Here is an 18,231-nt window from a genome sequence, read left to right on the forward strand (position 1 = left end):
GGTTCTCTTTTACAGCAGACATGTTTGACAAGAAGATCAAGAGATAACAGACATAAATCAGAGCAAACAGAGATATCAAAGCCATGTCCTAATGAGTAGATATATCAGCAGGTCATAACGTGGAGCTTAGAAGCAGTACAGCTAATAGTGCTAACACAGGACTGATTGTACTGGAGATAGACCAGTGGACAGAGTTCTGTGATCCGTTGTTAGGATCATTCTGAATTTATAAGGTGGATGCCAGGAGAACCAGAAAAAGGAGAAAGAGGGCACCTGTATTCCACCACACTGCTGTGTTTTCATTCAGGCCTTCTGCTTTGCATGTTACCTGACTCGACTGAAATGATGTGGCATTTCTTCCACACTCACTGTAGATCTCAGACAAAACTGAATTAATGCATGGGATATGCAGAAGAAGTTCACCATATGCATATCACAATGAAGATCGATGCTTTATAGACAGATTTATATTTTTGTACACAACAGCTGCTCTGCAATAACTATTTAATTTGTAAATCACAGCTTGGGGTGCAAAATTTTCACATGCAAGCCTTTCTGGTGCATGAGTGTGCTCTGTCAGGTCTAAGCTTCTCATTTTTGAAACGTACCCTATAATTTTTAATTAGATCCTACTCTGAGGAATTTATGATCTGTTTTCACATTTCTACATGTACAGCTCCAGGCATTTTATTGGAACTTAACAAATTAATACATCTTTAGCTCATTGTGATCAATTAATACTTCATTTCTCTTTGTGACTTTATAAAGGTGTGCAACTGGAGAAGCCTGGCAGGAAATCATGCTGGCATGTTTGCCTGGAAAACGCTGTGATCCCGAATCTGATTATAATCCAGGGGAAGAATACACGTGTGGGAGCAATTTTGCCATCATTTACTTTATCAGTTTTTATATGCTTTGTGCATTTTTGGTGAGTTCAGCTGGTGGTTACTATCAAAAGTTTTAACTTTTTTAATTTCTTCTGAAATAAAACAGCAGTGAAGTCAGAAAATGATGTAGAATCCCATATCTTTATTTGCAAAACATATTTGCAAGGATTTGTTTTTCATCATGTCCCTAGATCCTGTATCCTATGCTGCACGCCAGCAAATTCTCATGTACTAAATATCCTTGTGATCTCAAACATCCCTGTAAGCCAGAAGTGGTTGCTTGCACATTTGAAAGCTAAGGTGATCATCTTTTCACCAGCTATTATGTCTTTTTTCAGTAATGCCATAAAGTGTCATTAATAATGAAACTGCAGTTCATTTGGCTTAGTAATGCTATATCAGTATTATTTAAACTTAACAGAATTTGTATGTGTCTCTACAAGTGTTTTCCAACTGTGGCAAGAGATCTAAACTATAAACTTTCTTCCTAATCCATGGCATAATTAATTATTTGTTCTACAGCAGTCTCTGGAATATGTTTTTCCCCATCGCAGGTGCCTTGGCTGGTTGATTCGTTATATTCACAGTTCTGTTCTCCTGGCAAAAGGAGATGGATTGAACAGACTCCTGAACTACTGTAAACATAACCATTCAGTGTCATCTCTTATATTAATGAAATATATGCAGAAATCTTATTGGCATGACAGTGAATCTTGTGAATACAAATATGCAATGTGTCATTCAAATGTTGTATTCTTTGGTCTGGCCAGTCAAGGAAGAGAAACAAAAACATTAAACAGCCTATGTCAAAGATTGAGTACTGCACAGCAGAATCACATTCTTGTCATCTGGTTGCATGATAGAGTTCCAATTGGGCAGTTAAATTTTCAGGAAGTATTTTCTGTGATATTCAGTAGTATTTGCCAAAAATCATTATTTATAAGATCAATTTATTTAACTGTTTGAATTCTGCACCTCCTACCTTATACAGTTATTTATTGAAAATATTTGTGCTTTAAAAAATTAAATGTAGATCTGTGTTCTTAATTGCTTTTTAGATAATAAACTTATTTGTGGCCGTCATTATGGATAACTTTGACTATTTGACACGTGACTGGTCCATTCTGGGTCCTCATCATTTGGATGAGTTCAAAAGGATATGGTCAGAATATGACCCTGAAGCAAAGTAAGTTAGATCATTTATCTGGTAGAACTTACCTGTTAAAAATGAGAATGCTCTGCTTGAAAGCAGAGCACAATATATACTTTGAGAATGTATCTATATTTGGTAATTGATATGTGTTGGTTCTAGGGGAAGGATAAAGCATCTTGATGTGGTTACGTTACTGAGACGCATTCAGCCACCACTTGGTTTTGGCAAATTATGCCCTCACCGAGTGGCCTGCAAGGTAGGTTCTGCACTTTTTCCTTTGTAGGTTTCTTTCACTGTTTAAACATTCATTTGTTCAACTCTGCCAAACACTTGTTGTGTCTGTTCAGTAATTCTGTTTATTCACAAGATCTCCACTCTCTAGTTTTCCCAGTTTTCTGCAGGATTGACTTAAACCAGCAATATCAGTGTCATTTCTCTCAGTGTAATCATTTGAATTTATTGCCAACATAAAATTCTTGACAGAACACCAAAATAAAAGGAGTTGGTCTATACGTTTATCGTTAGTCTTTTATTGTGATATGAAGTAAATCAACCCAGCATTGATGGTGACCCAGTAACTTCTGGTTTCTTTTAAATCTGAGGGAGAAAGTGGAACTTTACTTTAGTTCACAATGTAGTTTTCATAAAGTGTTTGTACAGGTGCGTTCATGGAACATTTGGCTTCACATGAAACATAGAAGTGATACTGAAGGGAAGAGATGGCAAGATGATAAGCCTTGCAGAGATGAATAACAATATCCAAATAATATGCAGAAGTGAGTGAGAAAACTGAAAATTAACAAAAATTTAGAATAAAGTAAAATTTGTTAGGCGCAATGTGTGATTTGTATGACAAATAATTGCATTTTAATATAGAAGTTGAAAAGCTACTCAGAATTGCTTTATTATATTATTTAAGGAATTCAAAACTACGGATGTTCTAGTTTTAGCAGTTTCAGTAGGAATCCGATTGCACCTTAAAGGACCCTCACAACAACACTCTGCTTTGAATTTTCTATATTTGTATTATTAATATCCAAGCTGGTGTATAAAACACAAGGGTCAAAAGGAGTGCCAAAACCCATGAAAACTATTGGGAGTTCTAGCTGTGGTAGAAGCATCCGTGTCATTAGTATCAGAAATAGGTGATAGTGGTGTTTATTACAGACAGCTGGGATAGAGGGCTCAGTGTTTTTTGAAGAGTTCCATAATGTTATGTCTCTCAGTGATATCATTTGATTATGTCACCTTTTCAGAAGTGAAAGTTACAGAAGGTATTTTTTCTTTTTTTCAAACAAAGTGTTTTTTTCTCCTTCACAGAGGTTAGTAGCCATGAATATGCCACTAAATAGCGATGGAACCGTCATGTTCAATGCCACTTTGTTTGCTTTGGTTAGGACTGCTCTAAAGATAAAAACAGAAGGTAAGGTTCCTATCTGCCAAGCCTTTATTGCACTTGTCAGAAAGTGCATTGAGGAAAAACAAGAAATTATTACTTTTGTTGAACATGAGTAAGGCTTCTTAAGTCTCAGTGGATTTGCTTTGGTTTTGTATTGTGTATTGCTGGGAATGATTTGTTTAGAAAATAAAGGGAGGCCAAAGCCCAAGCAGTCTTAGAAATTATGGCATGCTTTTACTTGGTCACTTAAAAACACTTAGCAGTTGTGTACCAGGAGTTCTACTGCTAGGAAGGAATGAGTTCCCTTTTCTACTCAACCAAGATGCTTCCTCCTCATTGATCTTTAACTTAATACCTTGGATCCCATATTAGTGCAACTGTGGCTTTTGCAGCCTTGAAAGTGACATCCCCAGGTTGGTGGAAACTCGTTATGATGGGGCTGAATGGGTTTCTGTAATTTGCATCAGAGTGAAAAGCCCTGAAAATGTGTTATGTTCAAGGGAATTTTGCCTTTCATTTTATATATTTTGTCATTATTTTACTTTCATTTCTTCCTGTTCCACGTCTTCTGCTGTTCTCAGTAGAATTTGAGCTCCGTTGCCAACAGTACGCAAGTTAAGCCTCCTCAATCAACACTGTGGCTAAGAATAGCACTGCAAAAGATGCTCAGCTGAACCTGCAAGCCTGCAAAGTTGAGAAATTACTGTGAATAAACCAAAAAAAAAAAAAAAAAAAAAGGATCAGCTTTGGATAAGGAAAGATGTGGCTTGCAGAGTTGTCATGTGCTGCACAATTTAAGCAGAAGATAGTAAGCAGCGACAGAGTAGAGCCAAGATCTGTAAATTGCTGTTGCTGAACTCCAAACTTCAAAGCCCCAAGAAGTTCATCCTCTTACACCTTTTCTTCTCTTTAATTATTGTAGTGTTCTTATCTGCTACTCCATGGAGCTTAGGCTGCTGCTCACAGTCTTTATTAGTCTTTATATGGATACAGCTAATTAATATCCAAAGGATCATTCATTGCAGCTAATTTAAATATAAATGCCATCCTCTGTGTCTCTATTTCGTTACCACAGGTAACCTAGAGCAAGCAAATGAAGAACTTAGAGCAGTTATAAAGAAAATATGGAAGAAAACTAGCATGAAATTACTTGACCAAGTTGTCCCTCCGGCTGGCGGTCAGTGTGATAAACTTTGCTATATGCTCTTTTTTCTTTTTGGCCTTTCTAGATTGGTAGGGACTAAAGAAATAAAATTAGTAAAACTTGAAGTGATAATGTCATTAAAGGACAACAAACAATAATAACAAAATAATACAGAGACTGTTATATCCTGTTACTTTAGATAAAAAATGTAGGACAAATTAATACAACATCCTTAGATTAAAAAGAAAGAGGAAAATGTATTTAATGTTTATTTTCTTGCTTGACCAAAAAAAAAAAAAAAAAAAAAAAAAGCCCAACCTAATTAGACCTAAATTTAGTCTTAATTTCAAGTCATTCAGTGGAATAACCTAAAGTAAGTTTTATTTCAATGCATTCAGCTAAATAATATGCATTTTTTTTTACTAATTAAGCTTGACAGTGTACACTACATTTTAGCTGATGTCTTTGTATGTGTTGAATATACTTCTGGGAGGAGGAAACTAAAAAAATTTTGATTGCAGGACTAAAAATATTTTTTCTGCTAAACTGATAAAGCAAGAGGCTAAACTATCTCAGTTACATTAGCTTAACCCAAAGCAGTTCCACAGCCAACGCATAATGGAACTGGTTCAGATTTAGGCCAGTATGACTGAGGTATGAATATGGCCCATGTAAAAAATATCTAAATTATCATACCAATGTGTTTACAAGAGGTATGAGGCACGTATATTGTTTCTACGTGCAGTAAGATGACATCAAATATTTGTTATATTTCTTTTTAAATATATATATTCCAATATATATATTTAGAGTTTTTCAATATATACATTTTTACCAATATGCTATAGTATAGATTTAGGTGACATTGTACTTGCTTTTTCAAGTTTTAAAGGTGCAGGATCTGTTGCACTGTCCATTCATACCCAGGATAGAGGTATCTAGACATCCAATATACCAATCCACTGTAATCACCTGGTATTTTTTGTAGTTTATTGTACTTTTATAGTGTTACAGCAGCTTTCAAGACTGATCAGACTCAGGTTTGGAAGCAGACTCAAGATCCAGGCCCGATGATGGTGGAGGCTGATCCCTTTCTGAAGGTGACACTCTCAGTCTCTAGGGGAGGAGGAGCATGCTGGCTGCCCTGCTGTACAGCATGACCCCAGAAGCAGCATTAGCTTGGTCGCTGCAGGGAGCCACATGCTACTGGTGTGGTGGCTGCCAGCTGCTAGTGGGGGTTAAGACAAAGATCTAGCAAATTTGATGATCCAAAGGGGAACTGATACTGCACATTTAAAACAATTTTTTTGTGTTCTACTCTGTTATTTTCGGCTTTACACCTAGTTGCTTGCATGGCATAGATGAATTGCTTTGTTATTGTTGTAACTATGTGCTTGAGCTTTTTCTGCAGCCTCTGTTCCTTTCAACTATGAGTCTTTCCGAATATTCTGAAGCAATTCTGTTTTAGGGTGGTGGCATGGAATTGGTGTTGCCTCTTGCCAACTTTATTCCCCTACATTTTTTATTGAAATAGAGATGCATGCTTCAGAATAGCGAGCTGTGCCTGCCTAAACCAATCTGACAAAGAATCTTTAAAGATCACTTTCCTAGAACTAATCCCACACAGCAACTCACTGTTAACTTCAGTTTCATCTCATTGCTGAATATAAGCTGTATATTAACTTTCAGCTATACTAAAATCCATTGCTAATATTTCTTCCACAAATTTAGCTCCTCAGTGTAGCTAGAAGACAGAAAATCTAGGTCACACTCTGCATGATAAAAACCTGTATGGCTTCTACAGTATAAACAAAGACATTATGGGAAGTTAGAGAACCATTAAGGTTGGAAAAGACTGCTAAGAACATCTAGTCCAACCATCGAAGTTGTTAAGATTCACCAATTTTCAATTTCATTTTAACTTCATTTCTCTGCAGGCCTCATTAAAACTTACACAATAATTGAAAATAGCGTAACCTATCTACACACACACAAAAAAGGAATACAGCTATTTTACATTCATATGCCATAGGAGTGTAAAATAGCTTAGTATTCAGAAAAAAAAAAAATTGTTTCTATCAAAGCTTAGTATTCAATAGAAAATTGCATATGACAGCAAGACCAGTGACAGCTGATAAGTAACAGTCTACCAGGAGACAGGTTTCCAATATAAATCAACCAAGCATCCAAATTCACTGTACTAGAATCACATGTACTTACAAGTATTGGGCTGTTCATGATATTTTTCTCAAATACTACTTTTGCTGATATTACTGAATGCTAGATTCTTTATGTGCCTGTGATCATGCCTCCTGAATGCAAAGAGAACAGATCAATTATTTGCAGAGCAGAATGAAAACAATCCACAAAGAATTTCATTTTTTTTGCTTACTTATAAACAGATGTGCCAGAAATGGGCAGCCAGCTAAGTGTTGGTACTGGCTGAATAACTCATTAATATAATTTAATTAAACTGTTAAGAGCTAGCAACAGATTTTCAGGAAAACTGAAGCTGCTTTGCAAGAACGTAGAATGAAAGTCAAAAGCCTGAATGTATAAATGTATTAATATTCCTAGGAGACTACAGAGTAAGAGAAAGACATACCACCCGCTAAAGATTCACCTGCTTTCTATTCTTTAAATTCCCCAGTCTCCACCTGCAAGCCCATTTAATCCTGCCTAATACTTTTTGCCCTCTCTTGCAATAACTTCCTACTGAAATGATTCCTTTTGCTGTCCCCAATTGTAGCTATAGATCTGTTGATACCGTGGTCAGTTACGCTTAGCTGCCTCCCTCCCTGTCCATATCTGGCTCTGTGTGTCAAGGATGGCTCCCCTTGGCCAAGCTTCAGTTCTTGTGTGCACGTGTCTGCAATACAACTGACTGTGCCTGTGAAGTACACATGCATCTTGTTTGTACATACAGACTTTGGCATGCACGATTCAGGAAACTGGTAATGCATTCAACTAATATGCTTATTAAAAAAATTGGTGTGTGTCCACAGCAATTAATAGGGCCCTTCATTTGTGCATACTGAGACTTTGGAGGTATGGTTGTCTCAGGTACAGTCAGTAATCATAGCCTGTCTTGAGACATGCTCTAAGTGCAACCCGTGGTAGTGTATGTTTTATCGAGTCTGTCACTTCTATGTGCGTGTTCTTTCTAGGAGCCATTTGCTATATCACTTCCTCAAAGAGTTCTGTTCAAATAGTTGAAACAAAATAATACAAAGAATGGGGAAAGGCTCATCTGGGGAATTTGACCAAGGATGCATTGCAGAAATGAGTGGATTCAGCTAAGCTAAGGAAGGCAAGTTTAGATCAGATACTTATAAAGAGACATCTTCTGAATACGAAAGACCACTAGGCTCCAGAGAAGCCTCCAACAGAGATTACAGACGAGCATCAAAACAAATGCTCACACAAAAGATTAAAAATTAGATTTGGGGAGTCAGTAAAAAAGCTTTTTTACTGTTGAGACTGAATTGAGACACTGGGGAGCTTTTCTTGTGAGCTGTGGAGTCCTTACTTCCCAGTGGGAACTGGAGGCACTCAGCCCTTGAAGAGATGCCTGTATTTGGCAGAACAGACACACTAATGTGCAAAGACATTTCCCATGACAGGCTGGTCTTCCAGCCAAGATATTTTAAGGCAATTACTATAATTTGTTTTGCTCTGATACCTTAAAAGAAATAAAACGTTAGGAGAATACATCCCTGGTGCAATTTTCCTCAAATTAAAGCTTGGTGTAGTTTCTCACATGCATACAGCCTACATCATAAATTATACTGAAATACATCCAGAGAACTCTGGAGGGAGCTTGTTTTGAATGCTGAGGATTCACTTGGGGACAAATTTTGTCACAGAGGCAGAAATAAGTTCTAACTGTTTTACACACAAATTGGATTTCCCCCATTCTTTTTATTGACTTGAAAGCAGGTCATAAAAAGTAGAAAGTTTAAATTAGCAAAAACTGTGATAATACAGGTAAAAATACTGTTAACAATTATTAGTGAGATACAGTGGGACAGATTATTGATAAAGCTAAAACACAAGGAGAATGTTTTATTCAAACACTAATGTATGATGTTACAGTAAATGTCAGTCACTTAAAAAAAATCTCTTGAGAGGGGAAAATCTTGCTTAACAAGATGTGTTCATAAGTAAGAAATAAAGACAAACAAAGCAAATGAAGATACCTCTCAGGTCTGTACTAAATCTTCATTAGAGAGAAAAAACAGTTGAGTTAAACTTTAAAAAAAAAAAAAAAAACAGTAATAAGATTTTTCTTCTATCAAAGATATGTTAAAATACGTATGAGCACAGTAGATTTTCTGTGTGCAACCAAACCAGTGATGACAGTGTAACCCAGATCCTGAAGTGTGTAAGCAGCTGTCTGTGGTGACTGGGATGGCAGGGACTTACTGTCAGGATGTGGGCCCTGCCAGGGGCTTCCTTTCTGTAGAGCTCTACCCAACCAGTTGCAAATAGCTGTCTTGGTATACTGCAAAAATATGGAGGGTAGGCAACACAGCAGTAAGAGAAACAGCTAGCTTCATGCCAGGTAACTCTGGGGGAAAGAAGTGTGTGAGAACAAAAGCAATGTTTTTGAATAGAAAACTATTCCTAGTTTTCTGGCAAGCATATTACATGTCAGGAGGTCAAACTTACACAGCTGAATGATTGAATGGAACATGCTAACATGCTACAAACTAGGAGATTTTGGTATTGCAAGGTACCTTTGAACTTTGAAAACTTTGAAATTTGGATTCTTTTCACAATAGTGACTCTAGAAAATGGTGTTTTTTTACTGTACTGACAGTCTGTGTATCTGTTGAGCTGCACAAAATTAATTGACATGAATTATTTTCCTACCTATCAGCATTTCAGAGGCAGTACAATACAATAATATCGGGAAGCACCATGTGTGTTTCATATTCATTTTTATCACCATCTGACTGGGAGGTGGTGAGGGACCAAATCTTCACTTAAGCAAGAGAAAATGTGTGAAATTGTAAACACAGTGAGATTTCAGTCTAGAGTCAGCTTTCTTGGGTGACAGCAAGAGAGCAAAAGATACAGCCCAACTTGTTTATCTGGGATACACAGCCAATTCAAAGTGGAAGATATTAAGAAAGTACATAGCAAAGCAACCTATAAGGTTGTCAAACTCCTTATGTAATTACAAAAATACTATATTAATACACTGATCAAGAAAATTTGTAGCAGCAGGAATAAAAAGTGAGATATTGTGAGCAGGACATTTTGTATAGAGTAACTGTTGTGTAAGTCACAGAAACTCTTGTTTTAATTTGTTTATTTCAACTAATGAAAGCCAATATTTCAGTTTCTATGCACATACAAACGTGCGGATGGTTTTGTTAGAAACTTACATGAACTAACCCACAGGTACGTGAGACTTGGTAAAGTGTTGTATTTTCTTCTTTATTAAGGATGACTCCACTTAACTGACTATGCATAACCTGCTTGCTAAAACATTGCTTCAAGCTAGCTGGAGGTCCCATTATTGTAAGGTGAAAGTGTAGTGCCTATTGCACCCGTCACGTTTCTTCCCCCAAATCAGATATGAGTGTACAGGCTATTGCCAAATGTGCTGACCTGGGAGAGATCTGTCTGGTCTGTTCATTTAGATGATGAGGTAACCGTGGGGAAGTTCTATGCCACCTTCCTGATACAGGACTACTTTAGGAAATTCAAGAAACGCAAAGAACAAGGACTGGTGGGGAAATATCCTGCGAAGAATACCACGATTGCTCTGCAGGTGATTTTGTTTTTACATTTTAACTAACCATTTTGTGAGCTTGACATACCAGGTAGATGAATGTTGATGGTTGTGCAGTGCTGCAAGGATTTTGTTTAGCTGGGACTCTTTGTTCATCAGAAAAGTAAAACATAATCCTGCTTTTCTGTCTGTAACAAGGTAAGTGCAGTACATTATTCTCTGTGGATTACTCAAATGGTAGCAACAGTTATAAGATTCCTCAACCAATAGAGTTGATGTAAAATCAGATAAATGAAGTTCTAAGCTACCATTTCCATTATTTGTTTTACTTCTCTTTTATTGCTTGCGTTCTGCCACATTTTAAGCCAGTTCTCAGAAAACATCCTGACAGGTGTTTTAGTAAAGAAATTTTTATATGATGTTGTTTTGCTTCCTAATTCTCATTGTTCTTTTATTTTTATTTTTTTCCCACTATGATTACTGGTGAAATTACTTCCTATCAGCAGTTTCACTATTTGGAACTTAACTTTCTATAGAATGAATATCAGCATACTTTATTAATGCCATGTACTTCTGCCTGTCTCTTAAAACAAGCTATCAGATGGAAACCAGGACTATAGACAGTGCTCTGTGACCTTCTCTCTCAGGAAGCCTGCAGCAAGCTGTCCATTGAGTATAAGTGATCTGGAGGTTATAATTTGAAAGATTCTATCTGGGTATACCCTTTGTGTTATAAACTTTGAAACAGAAAAATGGGAGGCTGTCCTCGAATAATTCTGGATATCATACACTGCATTATTTTTATTGGATTAGGACTTTATTTCTGTTACTGGGCCTTATGAAGAGAAGAAAAGCAACTAGTTTTGAAATGATGAGCAGTAATTCCTGTTAGCTGTCTACTAACATTTTTGTTGCATTAAGTACACTCCTAGGGTATGAGTCACAAAATTCCTTAGGGTTGGATTGCTCACAGTGCCTTTCTTGTCCTGTTGACTGATATTTATGCATTAAGAAGGAATATAACTTTGCTCCGGTTTTTCTTCTGTGGCAGTTGTTAAAGAGACGGCTTTCTGGTGGTGATGGAAATGTGTATCGAGCCAAACAGTAGTCATGTTGCCAGTAAAGATAAATGCTCAGTGAAGCATGAACAGGTTTAATTACGCTCATCTACTGTGCAGAGCAAATGATGAATTAATTTTAGCCTAATCTATGTAATATTTTCCTCTAAATTTTACATTTATTTACACATAACTCTCTTTGTTAGCAGGTACAAATAAAAGTTTCTCTTCGTATCACAAATAAACAAAACACTGATCAATTGAGCAGAACTTGATTTGGGGAATATACTTCAGGTTATCTAATTACACTTTTTCTCACGATTATTTTTTTTAAACTAATATCAACAATTAGCTTGGGAGAAAAAAAGCCCTCTAGTAAGCCTCAGCTGAGGGGTTAACGAGTTTTGCTCAAGTTCAATTTAATTGTCTGCTGCGTTGATGTTGCATTCACAGCAGGGCTTAGCTAGAAGGGAGTCTGGGTTCGAGCAAAAGCCCAGAGCCTTTGTGTGGTTGTAGAGCAGAGCTCAGCCTCAGCACTGGAGGATGGACTCGATGGAGATGAGTAACACTGGGAAATCAAGACTGGGCTACTATGTCTCCTATGTTCACTGCTATAGCGTAGGTCTATTCAGCTGTTCTGCATGCTCTCTTTCTTACTCTAGGAGTTCTGGATTTTTATTCTGTTCATATTAGTTTCAGCTTATTTTTATGTTGTATCAGTGCAGCTGTGGTGTTGGGGTTTTTTGTTTGTTGTTTTCTTCACTGTAAAAGAAGCAGGTAGTAAAAAACATGTTCGTTTTCTGAAAGTAAAATGGTTTTATGAAGAGTTTCATAGTCATATGCTTTCAGCACTGTGAAATTCTTAAGACATAAGAATTAAGAATTCATGTTTGTGCTTTATTTCAGATCCAGTGAGTTTATATAGCAATATATGTAACTATCCATCATTTTTCTATAATCTATGAAGCAGAGCTTATAAGTGTCACTTCCATTTCCTGATATCACTGTAAAATACCTCAACTATGGAGCACTGTTTATTTTATGACAAGAAATTTTGTGGTGATAGTGATTCTTATTCAAACTGTTGCATTTACTCATCTTAATGTAAGCTTAAACTTCTTTATGTGTAGGCTGCTTCGTACATCAAGACAGATTTGCACTTGGTTCACTTATAGGGAAAATCCTTTTTTGGTTGTTCCAATGTTTATGAACATTGACATGCTTTTCTGAAGGTTCTGACTTTGGACTTTTTCATCATATAAAATCTTCTTACTGTAAAAGGAAGATCTAAAATTATGTGATTGTTCTATGAATGATATAGATGTATAAAATTGATCTTAAAACTATTTGCTAGTAGTTAAAAATAATCGTTTTGAAATATTTAACTTTTTTATGTTTCCACGTTTGACTTGACTTTTAAACATTTTTGTGTTTCGTTGCATGGTGCTTTTCAGGTATTTTTGAAGTGCTCTCCCTCTGAATGACTAATTCATAGGTATGGTTATCAGTCATAGGACATTTTTTCCCACTGAGAGACTCCTACAGTTCTGTTACTTCAGCATTTAAAAGCACACATGTCATCTCAGCGCTGTGCCACAGACAGAGGCATCATTAATTGTCTCATGAGATGTGGTCTAGCACACAGTGTATTAGTGCTGAGTGCTTTGTGCTTCGTGACATCTTGAAAGAATTGCAGGTGTTATTGTGCCTCATAAAGCACAGCTGCACAGAATTGTTGTGGTAATTTCAAGGCATCTAGTATATTTAGGAGAAAGTCTATTTGAAGCCACGCTTGGCTTTATTATGTAATTACGTTGCTCAAAGCACTGTGTGTCACTAGTTTGCTAATTGGCATACTAGAATTATTCTTAAGAAGAATATTTTTTGTTGGACTGATGCTTCTCATCTTTCCCACACAATAAATTAGACAACAAAGGCATTAGAAATTAAATTTGGCAGAGAAAATGTCTGAATAAGAAAAACACTTTTGCAAATGTCTCGTGAAGTCTTTAAATAGAATTAGATGCAGTCAAACACAGTAGCATGCATCTCTTCTCTTCCTCCACTTCAAAGAAACATCAACAAACCTGAGTAGAAACAACAGCTGCTTTCTTGCAGAGCAGCATGAATAATTTAGTGTGCAGTTTTGATTGTTATCTCTTTACAACTACTGGCTGAACATCACTTGCATGTGTTTCATCTTCTCTGTTATAGATCTTTCCATCTTCAAATGTCTTTGAAAACAAAGTTTGCTGAAAGCTACAGGGTAAATGTACATAAATATTGACTTCTATATGCAAAAATAAATAAATAAATAAATAAATGTATCCACTAAAAACATACTTGTAGGTAAAAAGAAAATGTTTTATCACTGCATACTTCCATTGTGGTCTTTGCAGAAGACTTTTGAAGTGGTTTAGAGGAGCAATATTCCTAATGCCAGATAAGTATTTCTGCATCAGTCCAACTTCAGCAGTAGTTGGTTCATGTCTCAAAGTATGGTCATCTTATCAGCAAGAGTGCAGCATGGGAATTTGTCTCATGATGCAGAACTCTCCTGGCAGAAAAATTGTTCTTAGATTGCTTGGAATACTTTACTGTACTCTGCTTAAAATAGGGCAGTACATGGGAGTGGTCATTTTAATGACGGATTTGGCAAAATTGTAGATGAATCTGTTAGTGCAAATAAGCTGAGGAATGTTTTAATTCTGCAAACAATTATTGCTTGCAGAATCTATGGCTTTGGTACTGAATGTCGGAGAATAAAGCTGATTGTTTTAGCTTAACCAGCAGATACATGTTTATGTACAGTGATCCAGGTTTTACTCTTTTGCAAATGGTTGTGTCATTGCAAAAGATCTGTCATAGGCAAATTAATGATGCTGAAGAGAAATGAGATGATAAAAGCTGCCTGCTTTTATTTAGCCTTCTTTAAAAGGGAGTAATTCTCCAAGAAATAAACCAGAAGGAAGTGGGACGTGTAATTGAAATTACGTGACTACTGAATATGTTGCTGACAAACATATGCCTTTTCTCAGCATTCAGGCATACATTTATGGGAAGTTGTCACTGTTTGTCAGACAGGAATATAAGCTGGTAGTTTTTGCCAGAGTTAAAATTTATAATGCTGCTATCTTAGAGTATTGTGTTCACAGAGAGGCACAGCTAGAAGGGAGACTGGGTTTGAGTGAAAGCCTGGAGTTTTTGTGCAGCTGTAGAGCAGAGCTCAGCCTCAGTGTGAGAGGATGGGCTCAGTGGAGATTTGTAATGCTGGGGAACCAAGACTGGGCTACTGTGTCCCTTATGTTCACTGTTGTAGCGTAGGTCTATTCACCTATTCTTCTGCATGCTTGTTTTCTTACTTTAGGATTTCTGAGATTGTATTCTGTTTATTCTACAGTTTATTTTAAAATGTCAATGATTTGGAAATGCAAGTGATGATTGTTACTAATGACTGAGTAACCAAACTAGTTAAGCCTTTGGTCTGCCTTGAAATCCGTACCTGGGAATGTTAATGTTACTTCCCTTTAGTACCTTACACAATTAACACAATTATGACACTAGCAAACTTGCTAAGCTTGGCTGTGCAGTTAGCATAAGAAGTAGGAGAATGTATTCATGAAAAGTACTTTGTATAATAACTTTCCAGTAAGTGATTTTCAGTTTAGTTCAATTATAGCTTATCTCTCAAAGTTCACCCTTGAGAAACAGAACATAATTGCCCAATTCAGGTAGGTAATGTGAGCACCTATTTTAGGAAGTGAAATACTAAAGCGAGAACTGAAGAAGAGTGTGTGGTAAAGTCAGATATGAAGCTTTTTGCTTGATCCCTTTCCAGGTTCTGATTGCCCACACTGCCCAAACACCATTTTGCTCCCCAGCCAGCAAGCTCTTTCCATTCGGAGCTGAAGCCTGGCTGCAGCGTGCTGCCGGGGTCGCGTGAGTGGGACCGAGCCACGCGTGGTGTCCTCCACGGTCCTTCAGTTCTGTCCGCAGCAATGAAGCATGCAAAACTCCCCATGCATTTTCATGCCATGTTATTCCTCTTGGGAATAATGCACATCTTCATGCCCATTCCCCATGCAAATAACATGTGTTTGATACGTATCTGTATCAAAAATACAAAGCTAAATGATGAAATAGGCTATTAGATAGTGGGCAACAATTGTGCCAAGTGTAGGTCTCTCATTGGCAGTCCCAGCAGAGACCGACCTCCTGTCAAGTCGCTAGTGATAGCAGACTGGAGAAGGAATTTGAATGACTACGTGCTGAGCTCCCAGCTGCTGGAGCTAGGTGGCTTTCTGTCTTAAACCAAAGCTTTAAAACAGATTTCTGTGTATCACAGTGCGGTGCAGATGGGCTGCAGTTATTTCACTGCTTTCTTTACCATTTGAGCTCTGCTAAAACTACTGCTGCTATAGCTAAGATCTCCTCATGTTTCCTGTGTGAACACAGGCTGCAAACATGTTTTGGACATTAAACATACATCCCATTGAAATACGCTCTTATAGTTCTTGTCAATTGCTTATTGCTTTATTATAAGATGACGTAGGGTTCCATAAACATCAGTGGTCTTTTAGTCAGCACCTACTCTGATAATAAGGACGTGATCACCTCAACAGGATTGGATTGTAGTTGACTACAGGCCTTTTATTTATAATAGTACAGAGGCATATAGCGGGATGCATCTTCTACAACTACCAGGATACAACAACTTGATGACTGTTTTTAAAAGTAACTAAAGAATTTGCATTCCTAATATATTATGATATTGTCCTTAATTTAGGCAGGACTAAGGACACTTCATGATATCGGCCCTGAAATACGCCGAGCTATATCCTGTGACTTGCAAGATGATGAACCAGAGGAAAACAATCCAGACGAGGAAGAAGAAGTTTATAAAGTAATGTCAGAACACAGCTATGTGATTTTTTTGTTATGTAATATGAGTTTTATAGAATGAGCTTATCCCTGAATGTGGAAGAATAATAAAAACCTCAAGTCAGCAAAACATAAATATTTAATGAACATCAGTATGTTTCATTTATATCTGGAAAAGAGGTATTACCAGGACATCTGCATCTCGTCATAATCTTAAGAAGCAGTTCCTGTTGGGTGATTCTCCCACTCCTAATTCCTTCCTATTAATTCTTACTTATTCTTAAGCAGATTCTAAGAAAGATATGAGCTTCGCACAGTGCCTGCAAAACCAAATTGTGATAGTGTTAAGGAAACTGGACATACCCTAATTTCTGCTTTGGTGGAAGAGATGAAATTCTAGGCAGCCAAGCCTCAACAGATGTAAAGGTGCATGTATAAAAAAAAAACTTGATTTACACTGTAGTCAGCTAAGCATAAAGGCCAGTCCAGTTTCCTGTGAGGGATATCAACAAAAATCAATCTGGGAAAAAGATTAGTTTCAGGAGCTATCTGCACACCATTGTTAGCCAGCAAGAAAGCTTAATTAAGAAGTAGATATAAAGGCGATCTTCTGCAGAAATTGTCATAAACCCCATAGCTTGCTTTTGCCCTTCACCAAAGAGGAGGATGTGGCATTGGGGACAGTGCTACAGTGACCAGCAGTGGATGCGTTTCTCTGCCAATCATCATAACGTCCTGTCTTCTCTAGATTGAGCTTCAAGACAGACTGCTGTCATCCAGGACCCACAACTGGCTAGACAGGGAGGCTACATAATCTGGGTTAGATGTAAAAGAGAGTTGCATGACATAGTCATAATTTTTCACTTCATTCTCTTTCTCACCATCCATTACACTCTCAGGGCTGATAAAGAGTTATTGCTCTTTCTTGTACCTCTGCAAGAAGGAAGAACGGAACCACTGAAGCTTAATGCTGTCTACTTGAGATATGCTTGCAAGCTGTTGCATGGCACTCCATCCTGTCTGAGTGACGCCTGCTGCAAACCAGTGCTCCATGAGAATAGGAGAATTCCACCAAAACTTTTTTGAGAATTACACACACATGTCCTTTTCTGAGGAATTTTGTGCATGTTCTTCGTGTATGGAAATCTGGGTTTCTCCTGTATAATGGAACATGGAGAAAGCTAGAAGTCACAGGTGTATGGAAAAAGAATAACGTTCACTGCATAATGTTGATTTGAATTTGAAATCCAAATATTGTCATTGTCACAATCACGTCTGTCACTTCAAGAGATGCCATCTGAGGCATCATGAAGTTAGAAAGAAAATTCACAATGTATTTGAATTGTTACTCTGTACACATGTAGGAGAAAAGTAAATAATCATCAGTCAAAAATATGTTCTACTAAGGTATCTGATTTTCTTTTTTCTTTCTCTTCCCCTAAAACAGAGGAATGGTGCCCTCTTTGGCAACCATATAAACCATATTAGCAGTGACAGACGAGATTCATTTCAGCAGATCAACACCACGCACCGTCCCTTACATGTGCAGCGGCCTTCAATTCCATCTGCAAGCGATCCTGAGAAAAATGTATATCCTCAGACAGGAAATTCTGTGTACCACAATCATCATAACCACAACTCAGTAGGAAAACAAGTTCCAAACTCAACAAATGCCAATCTCAATAATGCCAATGTATCCAAAGTTGTTCATGGGAAACACGCTAATTTTGGAAGTCACGAGCATAGATCTGAAAATGGTTACCATTCATACTCTAGAGCTGACCATGAGAAGCGTAGAAGACCAAGCAGTAGGAGGTAAATGTACACATGTATTTGCTTTTCAAGGAATTTTGAATGTTCTGTAAGAAAACTTGTGCTATGTGAAACTAATTTGTTATATTTAGCTTAATTTCAGTTCCTTATTGATCTATGAACTTAAAGTATAACTGTAATATATGGGAAAAGT

General features: G+C 37.1%; 1 protein-coding gene across 5 annotated transcripts in view; it reads left to right on the forward strand.

Moving 5' to 3' along the window:
• CACNA1D (calcium voltage-gated channel subunit alpha1 D) overlaps nt 1-18,231 on the forward strand; it is a 168,517-nt gene that overhangs the window by 142,227 nt on the left and 8,059 nt on the right. For all 5 annotated transcript variants that reach the window (XM_085236268.1, XM_085236267.1, XM_085236269.1 and 2 more), the window contains 8 exons: nt 769-928; nt 1,946-2,073; nt 2,200-2,296; nt 3,361-3,463; nt 4,515-4,616; nt 10,235-10,365; nt 16,171-16,287; nt 17,713-18,080. In XM_085236268.1, the coding sequence (XP_085092394.1) occupies nt 769-928; nt 1,946-2,073; nt 2,200-2,296; nt 3,361-3,463; nt 4,515-4,616; nt 10,235-10,365; nt 16,171-16,287; nt 17,713-18,080 (1,206 nt within the window). The remainder of the gene's footprint in view (nt 1-768; nt 929-1,945; nt 2,074-2,199; nt 2,297-3,360; nt 3,464-4,514; nt 4,617-10,234; nt 10,366-16,170; nt 16,288-17,712; nt 18,081-18,231) is intronic.

This window comes from Meleagris gallopavo, chromosome 14 (assembly GCF_905368555.1).
Source record: "Meleagris gallopavo chromosome 14, MGAL_WU_HG_1.1, whole genome shotgun sequence".
Classification (NCBI taxonomy): domain Eukaryota; kingdom Metazoa; phylum Chordata; class Aves; order Galliformes; family Phasianidae; genus Meleagris; species Meleagris gallopavo.